This window comes from Corylus avellana, chromosome 2 (assembly GCF_965113065.1).
Source record: "Corylus avellana chromosome 2, dhCorAvel1.hap1.2, whole genome shotgun sequence".
In the NCBI taxonomy this organism is placed as follows: Eukaryota; Viridiplantae; Streptophyta; class Magnoliopsida; order Fagales; family Betulaceae; genus Corylus; species Corylus avellana.
The window spans coordinates 44,235,309-44,246,508 of NC_142491.1; the positions used below are offsets into that span (position 1 = coordinate 44,235,309).

Below are 11,200 nucleotides of genomic sequence, written 5' to 3' on the forward strand. Positions count from 1 at the left end.
AATTTTCTCCAACTTTGTTAACGCTATTAAAAAAAGATTTTCACATCTTCTAAGAATTTATGTCATTTTTATAAACTAAATTTAAATAAAAAAACAAAAATTCTCCCACTCAATTTAAAGGAAAATCTGTCCCTCTCTTTTTTACCCCATTTTAGGGGCAAGTCTTTATGTTAATAACTCAAATGTTGAAAATACAAACATCTATTTGTGTCTGTAAGTGACAAGACGAAAGGAAGAAGACAAAGTGATGTATAAAGGTGGTCATTTATATATGCCTGTTTCTGTAATCTACTGGTTACCAATTCCACTGGTAATGTCCTACCATTGGTTTCTCCCCCTTCATATTGGAGTTTTTTAGGGTTTATCGTTTGTGGGGAGTTTATCCCTTTTTGGGTAACATGACCATTGGAAAATATCCTCTCCCCCCACCCCAAAAAAAGAAGCACATTTCTTTGAAATTGTTATTTACTTAATGGGTTATTTTCAAATTGGTGTCACAATGTTGACTACTGTGTAACTCTTTTGGTTTCGACCGTTATTATAGAGCGAGCATTTTCGGTAATGAATAACATTAAAACAAAATTGCACTAACTTTCTTGTAAATTTTGAGAAAAATTGTGAATTTTGTGTTCTTTTATGTATATATGTATGTCCAAGTTAATTTTATATATATATATACACTTTCGTTACGTGTACTCCTCTTTCATTTTAAGTTAATATTTATATATAAAGAATCCCGTTTGAAATTTTTTATTTCATATAATGTTTGAATTTTATTTGTAATAAAATTATTTAATTAGTCATAATGGGGCAAGTGCCGATTCGGATTTCCAAAAGCTTCTCCTAGCCCATGATATATATATATTTTTTTGAATTTCTCAGTTAACACTCGTACGTCACCATCTTGGCATTATAATTTATAAACTTGTCTCAAATTATTATAATTAGTATTATTTTTTTTTTTTCGACATGTCCGCAAAAGAGGGGGATTCAAACTAGTGACTTCTTTATTAAGCGTGATCTCAGCCGATTGAGCTACTTCTTGGGGACAGTCTCAAATTATTTTAAGGTGTCACTTTCAATGTTAAGTCAATATGTCAATATTTTGACAAATTAAGGCTCTCTTTGTTAATAAAATATTTTCTGTAAAACAGTTTTAGTATTATTTATTTATTTATTTATTTGGTGTTTGTGTTTGATTGCACTTGAAAAACTTGATCAACATTCAACCATAAACCATTCTTTTGTTTTACGGAAAATGGTTTACATTTGTTTTTAAGGTGTAAAACATGTTCTGTTCACGGCTCCTCTTTAAACCTCTCGCCCACATCATAGCACACCACAAACACCAACCACTCCTTGTCCGAGCCACCACCGCTTGCGAAAAATATTTTCCTGAAAAATAATTTCAATGAAACCAAACAACAGAAAACATTTCAACCAAACACCATAAAATCAGCGGTATTCCTAAATAAAAAATTTATTTTCAAATGAAAACATTTTACGTCGAACCAAATAAAAGCATAAAAGCTATACATTGACGATTATCCTCCTTTTTTTCACTAGTTGGAAGAAATATGCTGGTACAAACAAATTTGAGATAGTTTTCAAGGGTCTGACCATTAAAATATATGACAAAAATAAAATTTCATCTTTTTGTGTATAAAAACATTGTAGTTAATTTTTCTAGATAAATGAGTGAAATCAAAGAGTCAATATGGTTACCATCTTCTGTAAAAAATGTCTTTGTTTTACTTCATTCATAATCCAATGTTTGTTGTTAGGATCTAAATACATAGCAAGGCATTCATTCCACTCACTTTCATGGTGCTTTAGGTTATAGTATTTATACCAAGGATCATAGAAAATGGCCATTCCCATGCCATTTTATATTGAAGGCAAAGTGTTCGGGTCACAATCAATGAGAGCCACACATGAAAACCTCCGCAAAGACCTTGCTTTTCTTCTTTTTCAGTTGATTTTGTCTTGGTTTTCAAACCCAAAAGCAGACAAGAAAACAGCGAAAATTTTAAGTTAACATCTAATAATAAATTAATCCCACCACTAATTCTAACTCGATTCTTTTTCTGGCAACATTCTAACAAGCACAATAATAATAATAATGTAAAAAAGTCATGCCTATAATCAATGCTCTAGTTTGTTCTGTTTCACCTTTTAAGATTTATAGCAATATGTGGTGCCTATTCATGTCAACAAGTCCTTTATCTATCAGGTTACATGTTTGTCTTCTTATACAAATGTATGATCTAGTGTGTAGATTGAAAAATAAAAAAGTCATGCCTATAATCAATGCTCTAGTTTGTTCTGTTTTACCTTTTAAGATTTATAGCAATATGTTGTGCCTATTCATGTCAACACGTCCTTTATCTATCAGGTTACATGTTTGTCTTCTTATACAAATGTATGATTTAGTGTGTAGATTGAAAACTTGCATGGTTCTCTTCATTCACACTAAAGATTTCAATATGTGCCAACAAGGCCCACAACGACAGAGATGCCTTGGGCAATAACTCGGTCATCAGATTATTTAGTAAATACATCCACAGATTTACATACTATATCATTAACTAGTAAATCCAGACTAGTTAATGATTCACACATATTCAAAGCAAAGATTAAAAAATAAGACCACAAAATTGTGAATGTTAAAAATGAAGTGCCTTTTTTACAAGGTAAAATAAGATGAAATGAAGTGATTTGTCCACTGACATAGTAACAAAATATCCTCATAATTGAACAATTAATAAACAAAACTGAATGAAACAGTTTCGAGTTGGAGATGTCGGCTTTTTGACTGACAATAATTTGATAGCCCACCTTAATTTCCTTGTTTCAGAAAGTCTATTAAAAGACAAAATATCCAATTTAATTTTTCCACTGCTCAGTTTCCAGGATATCACAAAATATCCAATTGAAGAGTTGATAAACAAAATTAAAGAGGGGATGGTAATTTCAACCTGTTATGCCTTCTTCCCAGTAGGATCCAAATTCATCTCCTGAAGGTTCAGCAACAAATCACCTGAATTCAGGAAAACTTTGTTGGATGCATTCGAGATGGTATGCGCAATTTCTCTCGAAGCTTCAATCTTCCTGAGAGTGATAAATGCCGGATTGTTGGCAATAGCTTGACCAATCAGCTGTGCACTCTTCGCCTCACCCTGTAACCGGTGGGAAACAAAATTAAATAAGAGAGACCTTCTAGATCCATATATGCAATTACCACTGAAGATAAAATCATTGCAATATTGTCATGTTCCTTCATTTTATTTTTCCTAAGCCATATAACGGGTAGTAAGGGAAGGGAGTCACGCTCCTTCATTTAATCATGAATAAAAAGATGTCCTAATGTTATTTTAGCAAGAATTCTCCATGGGGGGGTTTTAAGAACTTCCTACCAACTTCTGGCTACCAATTACCTATGAGAATAACGATAGAATCTCACTGAAAATAAAAAGAACAAAGCTTTCCAGATGTTCTTGAGCAAAATGATTCAGCATATCACCAATACCTAACCACTAAATCCACAGGAACCAATAAGCATTAAGCGGGACTAGCATTTAATTAAGAAAAAACAGAGGCGACATGATTCCATTTTTCTCCAATATTTACTGCAGCTGAATTTCTAAATAGTTCTCACTAGCATGACATAAGGAGGCGATAGATCAATCTAGCAGATCACTGACCGAAATTCTCCCTACAACAGATGATTAAGAGTTATAAACTTGGGGATTGAAAATCACTTCCATCTCACCTGTGCTCTGATAATAGCACTTTTCTTGTCTTGCTCAGCTTTTTCCACAATAAATTTAGCCCTCTCGGCTTCCTGTGCAGCCACCTGTTTGGCTTCAATTGCAGCTGTAAACTCCTTTCCAAAAGTTAAGCTTGTGATAGACACATCATCCAATGCAATATTGAAATTAGCTGCCCTTGCGGTCAAGATCTCCCGAATATTCCTACTAACAGCCTACAAAGAATAAAATCAATCAACACTCAGTAACACCTGAAAGTTTACCTCTATTATTAGAACCATCCTTGAGTTAATACAGTAGAACTTCAAAGTACAAAAATTTGCAAGGGACTAGGAACATATATTTGCTGTATGTAACTGGATGGTGGAAATTAATGTTTTAGTCAAATGGGAGATTATGAAAATCTGCTCAACGACAGACAGTTCTCATAACACATTGAGCTTAACTATAAAAGAAGGATGTCAAACCAAAAGCTTAATTGTGGACGCTAACCCAAATCATTAGATCAGTTTGCGATTACAACTGTCAAGAAGAATAAGCCTTGTTGTTTACCTCTCTCTGAGTGATAAGCTGGCTGGCGTTATACTGAGCAACAACAGCTTTCAAAGTTTCATGAATAATTGAAGGAAGGACCCTTTCATTATAATTCTCACCAAGTGTCCGATAAATTGTTGGTAACTGGTCTGGCACAGGTCGGGTAAGAACTCGAAGCCCAATTTTCACCTGTACATCAAAATCAATTTAAACAAATAATATTCAGAAGGAAGATTATGCTAAGTAATAAATAATTAAAACCATAAATCTAACTCTAGAAGCATGAAACCAAACTCTAAAACAAAATTATAACAGCTTCCCAAACACTAACTACCTCTATGTGGCTCTCAGTAAGCTATTATAAACACTTCACCACCTACACATGGGCAAAAAACCGTTTCGACTTTACAAGTCAAGCACAAAACCTCACACTGTAATAGGTGCAAGGATGAAGAGGAGAGTAAAAGCTAGGGGTGCTGAGAGTTTTGAACCCATGGGACTAGATACAAACAAATGAGGACGAGATGAAGAGGACAGGATTGAAAAGTTGCCCCTCTGCCTTGAGGACTAGATGCTAAAAAATACTACCGTCACAGTGTCTACTAGGAGAACAGAAGCAACCTTTTGAACCCATGGGATGCATAGTTTAAGCATCACCAAAGGGATTTGCAATTGCCACTATTATCTAATATCATCTAGGCTTGATGAATTTCACTAAAAGTAAGGTCAAATGTAACACCTCGGTCCCATATTGGAAAGATGAGTAGCCCAAATAGAGAGTGGATGGTTTATAAAAAATGTTCATGAGTGCTAAATCCCATATTGCTTACTTAGTAGGTAAAACTGTTAGGAAAGCTCCAAATTGACTAGTTACTTTCGAGTGATAGCGCAGATTGTGATTAGCAATTTTTCTTGGGTCATTACACAAAATCTTAATAAAACTAAGATCAGAACAATCACAAAATTTTACAGTTGTTATCACATATTATTGAGACTAAGTAGTGTCCCAAAGGTTCTAGAAGAAGTGATGCAAGGGTTTTAGATTTTAAACCATGCCTTCTACACTCCAATAGGTAAGTCCACGTGCAAAAGTGATTGTCTGAATAATTTACAACTAGGAGCAACAAAATACAAAAATCAGCTGAATTTGCTCAGAGATTCTCAACACAAAGAACCCCATATTATTTTAGCTTTGAAATCTCAGTTATTTTGTCATCCAAAAATACTCAATACTTTTGGAACAATACTTGCACATAAAGAGCAATTGATAATTAAATTATCTAAAAACAAAATAACTACGATAAAAACAGAAGAGATTGACAGATACGATATGTGGAAAACAACTAAAGATCAAGCTTACACAATCCAAAAGGATAAAGCAATTCCAAATGTGAGTCAAAATATATGACATATTCCTGAGTTATTATTTTGACGATTAAAAAAAATATAACTATAAAAACAGTTTAGGAAGAAGTTTGAATGCAACAACATCTTTCAAAAACATAATCCTGCCGACTTTCTGGCACAGAAACAAGATACAAATTTACCATCTGGAGGTCACGGCTCCCTGAAGTACTCTCCACAAGATGGGGCTTTGCACGGACATCATAGATCACAGGTCTCTCAAACCACGGAATAATAAGATGAGTCCCTTCGGCATAAACCTGCACATTTCAACATGTTAATGCACTGATATATCAAAAATGAGGAAATTAGAACCAAGGAAAAAGTGTGTCACAAGTACTATGAAGAAATGTATACAACTGTAGATATTGCAGGAGAGTAAGATTTTTATACCTAGAGTATCTTCAACAATCAAATATTAAGGATACCACTATGTTGCAGATTTTATTACAGCTAAATTATAAGTAACAAAATAAGAAGAAGAAAGTAAAGACGGTAAGGAGATACCAACTAATAATCTTTTACAAATTCTAAAAGAATCTATAGCAAAACAATAACCTGGTCTTTGATACCAACTATACGGTTGAACACGATGGCTCGATACCCTCCCTCAACATTGTAGAGACTGTTGGCAGCGCCATACAAACCAAGTGCACCAATAACTCCCACCTTAAGCAAAGCAGAAGCTGCACCACCGCCAGGCATCTTGGGGACTTTAACATTGTTCAAATTCATGTTTTTAAATGCTGAGAATGTACAGACTATATGTCAATATGGTTCCTAAATGGAGAGAATGTACAATTGAATGTCAACATGTTTATTTGTATAACAATTTAGGAAATTAAACAAAAGGTAACCAATCACCCCAGCCAGCCATATATACATGAAGCAGAATTTGTAGCTGCAAAATATACAGAAATGGTAGAGTGTGCAAATGCCTGGTATGTGACACAAACTGCTAGGAAGGGAACACTACTTGAACATATAGAAACACAAAATATGTTTCCTCTACCCATTACAGGACATCTCAAACGACAATAAACTAAGGAGAGAGAGGAAAAACCCCTCTAATCTACGGAAGTCACTAATTCTCTTATTCTATATAAAAGGATGGGAATAATGAAGTGAAGGGAAGATCAAAGAAAACTCATACGCAATCATTGTACTCTAAGAAAGTGAGATGAGAATGTTGTCATCATAATTAGAGAAAATAAGTGAACAAAATTGGTGTTTTGGTCCTGAAAAGTGGAAAATCTAATGAACTCAACTGTTGTTCTGATTTTCAAAAACTGGAAAAGCCAATACAAGTAAGCCATACTGTATTCATATGTGTAAGACCCAAACTTGTGATTCTTCCTGACTTTCCTTCACAACCAAACAGGAAATAACAAATGAAAATTACAACAGATAACAAAAGCAAGGCAAGGCTATATGCAACTCTTAAGAGAAAATAGGTACCTAACCCATATTTATGAAATCAACTAACTCTTATACAGAACATAAACAAGTCCTACCTGCCATTTCCTGCTAGTTCCTAGTTCGTATTCACGCCCATTGGAAAAACAGAAACAGCCAAAAATAAAAACTATACTAGTAGTCTATGTGATTACACGAATTGAATTTACACTAAGGCCACTATGCTTCTATCACCACCTGAGAAAAGAAAATAATGCAAAATTAAACTTTTTTTTTTTTTTCTTTTTCCACTATTTGGTAGGTGGATTATGAGGAGATCTTGACCAAGTAACCTATACATTCCCTTGGTATCTATTCATCTTCACCTTAAGAATTCAAACTCAAGAAAAATTGAAAAAAAAATTAAATTAAATTAAACCCATAACAATAATAGCATTTCAAGATTTTAAGGCACTGAATACAACAGAAAATCTCACAGAATTCCCAACTCTGAGCAATTCTTTGTCTGAGTTTTCTTCTGGGTTATATATTTAACAGAAATCCATAGCAGAATACGCAACCAAAATGATATTCACTAACAATCATCTCTCAATCTCTTTTGACACATAAAGATACAGATAAATAACTTTAACGATTTTTATGGCCCCGGGGTTTTGATGGTTTTTGGTGAAGAGTAGAAAGGAACCCAGAAAATAAGGCAAAATATGGATGAAAATGAAAAAGAGTCCAAGGGAAAAGACCAACAGACCTGAGAGACCGAGAGCTTCAGACAGGCGATGCGTATGCGTGGGGAGTATAAACCCTAAAGACTTGCTCAGCTATGTGAGTGGGAATGGCTAAACCCCGCACATGACTTGGGCATGACATTTTTTCTTTAAAAAAAAAAAAAAAAAAATTGTAATTACTAAAACCCCTTAACTTCTACTCGATTTGACAACCCTATAAACTTCAAAATCTTTTAATATGGTCCCCTGAACTTTCAATTGCTTTCAATTTGAACCCTTTTGTCAAATTTAACCGTTAAAAATATCAAAAAAAGATAAAAATATTCTTGATTTTCATTTTTTTTAATAAAAAAAGTTTTAAAATTAAAGGTAAAGTTAAAATTTTATAAAAAATTCAGGGATATAAATGTTATTTAAAGTTTTAAATCTGATGGAGAGGTCCAAATTAATTGCAATTGAAAGTTTATTAGATAAATTGAGAGATTTTGAAGTTTGTGGAGGAGTTTGTCAAATAGGGTGAAAGTTCAAGGATCTTCAATAAAGTTTAAAAAAAAAAAAAAATTAAAAAAAAAAAAACAAAAACAAAAAAGGGTCACATACTCGCAGCTTGTAGTCTTGTACTACAAGGCAGCCCATCAAAAATGGAAAGAAAAAAAAAATCTAAAAATGGAATGTAAATTACCAAGAGCTTCCTCTCTTTTTTCGGGGTATATAAGATGAGTTGGTAAATTCGCACTTTTTTTATTTATCAGTCATATTTTTTTTACCTCAAAAAACTTAATATTTTTTTCCACTTTAATGGCAATTTTGGGTGGCTTGGATGATTACCGGTTAGCTTGCTATTTATTACTTTTAAAAACTTTCCCTTTGAACAAGATGTCATATATTTTCAAGTGTCCAAAAATGGAACAATGTATTTAAATTGAGACTAAAATAAGATCAAACAAACATAAATCCAACCTCTCAATTTTACGGAAGAAAAAAAAAACAAAACAAACAAACAAATAAAGTTGGGTTTGGTTCGCCTTCTGGGTTCAACTAAATTTCCTCTAACTATTTGAGTCAATGGTCCAAAGTGTATTACATGGCTCAAAATTGCTCTATTGGATCAAAAAGAAAACCATCCCCGAAGTGGTTTGGCAAAGTTTGGAGAAATGTTTTGGATTTTAAAAAATAAAATAGAGTTTGGTAAAGTTTTTGAGTAGCGTTTACTACTCAAAAAAATTTAGCCTTCATGGTAGTGCCCACCTGGTAACAATCACTGTGGGTTACCAGCCGATTTTTACAGTGACTACAAGGACGCCAAATAAATTGACGATCATTATGCCAATTGACACTTTTTAAATTTCTTATTTTTTTTTAATGCAACAAGGAAGATCCACACCTAGAGCTATAATCGAACCGAGCCAAGCCGAATATTAAATATTCAAGCTCAATTCGTTTAATTTTTTTCGAACACGAGCCGAGCTCAAGCTTTCCACTGAACTGGATAATCTGTTCAAGCTCTGTTCATTTATTTTTCAATTGAACTCGAGCTTGTTCACAAGCTACCCCATTAATTTAATTATTTCACATATAAAGTAAATGTCGTGATTGTTCAATTTTGTTTTTTCTCAAATCACTAGTTATTTAATTGTTGTTAAGATTTATTGTTTGGGTAATTAGAGAAATTAAGTAAAACATTAAATAATCTAATCTCAATTTATATGTTTATCTTATAGTATATATATACATACACATACACATACACATATATATACATGCACATAAACTCACTTGTATACAAGCTAAGACACTTATATCTATATCCCGACTCACAATTACAACAGTTAAATTGATATATATTACATTATAAAAAAGCGTTTCTTTTTATTTTTTTAAAAATACTTAACATATTCTCATTACAAAGTTAAAAATAATAAAAATGAAGTTATACGAGCTTATATGAGACAAGCAGAGACTAAATTTATACGAGCCTGAATTTTTTGTTTAAACCATGTTCATTTAATAAACTAAATCAACAAAAGTAGATTTTTAGAGTTATGTAGAGGAATTTTGAAGAGTTCAATATAAATACTCATAGAAAGTGCTTTTAACTTTTTGGTGGTCATATGATACAAAAGTAACAAAAAATTTGACTGTTTTGTAAGTATTTTATTTGTTAATGCATTTTTTTTTGTTAAAAAACAGATAATAATGTTACACACGCTCTCACTTGTACACTCTTTCGTAATGATGATTTTAAAAGCCATGTTAGAGAATGTGAAATTGTGGGTATAAGAATGAGAGGTTGTATTACATTATTTAAAAATAAAAGGTTACCTTAAAAAGAGAAATGACATGCAAACTCCTAAATTTGCATTTTCAAATGCCATTTTGATCATTAAATTTTAGAGAAATCATATATAAAATTCTTAGGTCAACGCGCTTTTATTAAAAACTCCCTGGGTTTTTTTTTTTTTTGGAAATTTAGTCCCTGGGTAACTCGAAACTACTAGAAACTCCCTACAGTTAATTTTTGTTAACTACCGTTAATCCACTCAAAACTTCTCATTTTATCTAATTAAAATATTAACTTTTTATTAAATTATTATTTTTTTTTTTAAAAAAAAAAATTAAAGAGTGGCCAGGGGTGGCGGTGCCACCCTTGGCCACCCCCCCAACCCCTATGGGGTGGCCGCAAGCCACCCCAGGGGGTGGCTTGCGGCCACCCCCAGGTGGTTTGGGGTGGCCTGCGGGCCACTCCAAGCCACCCCAGGGGTGGGCAAACCACCCCTGTCCACCCTTCAAATTTTTATTTTTTTTAGATATAATTTTTTAAATTAAATTAATAAAAAATAAATATTTTAATCAGATAAAACGATAAGTTTTGAGTGGACTAACGGCAATTAACAAAAATTGACAGTAGGAAGTTTTTTAATAGTTTCGAATTACTGAAGGACTAAATTTCCAAAAAAAAATACTCAGAGAATTTTTAATAATAAAAGCGCGTTAACTTAAAAATTTCATATATGATTTCCCTAAATTTTAAATAGATTATCATTAATTTTGAATTTACTAATGATTTTCATTGACGGATCATAAAGTAAGCATTTAATAAATTTAGAAGTTTGTGCACATTTCTCTCACCTTAAAGGGCATTGACAAATCAGCCCAGATCTCTGCAACAGACCGCTCCATATGGATATGGGCCACGTGATATATCTTTGACCATTTTGATTGGAGCAAATTTGACGAATCGATTGCATCCAGGAGGTGGTAAAGGTGGCGGCGTTCAAGTGCTAAATAATTTCCTCAAGAACGTCAAAAAAATAACTAAAAAAGGGGCAAGGATCCCATGGAATTAATTCT

At 33.0% G+C, this 11,200-nt stretch overlaps 1 protein-coding gene across 1 annotated transcript; it reads right to left on the minus strand.

Annotated features, from left to right (window-relative positions):
- Positions 1-2,657: 2,657 nt before the first annotated feature.
- LOC132186500 (prohibitin-1, mitochondrial) lies at positions 2,658-7,957 on the minus strand. Its single transcript, XM_059600481.2, has 6 exons — positions 7,873-7,957; positions 6,267-6,454; positions 5,852-5,968; positions 4,323-4,493; positions 3,773-3,985; positions 2,658-3,179 (listed from the first exon to the last, which is right to left on the minus strand). Exons 2-6 carry the CDS (start codon positions 6,441-6,443, stop codon positions 2,982-2,984), a joined length of 876 nt encoding a protein of 291 aa, XP_059456464.1. The 5' UTR covers positions 6,444-6,454; positions 7,873-7,957; the 3' UTR covers positions 2,658-2,981.
- Positions 7,958-11,200: the final 3,243 nt, after the last annotated feature.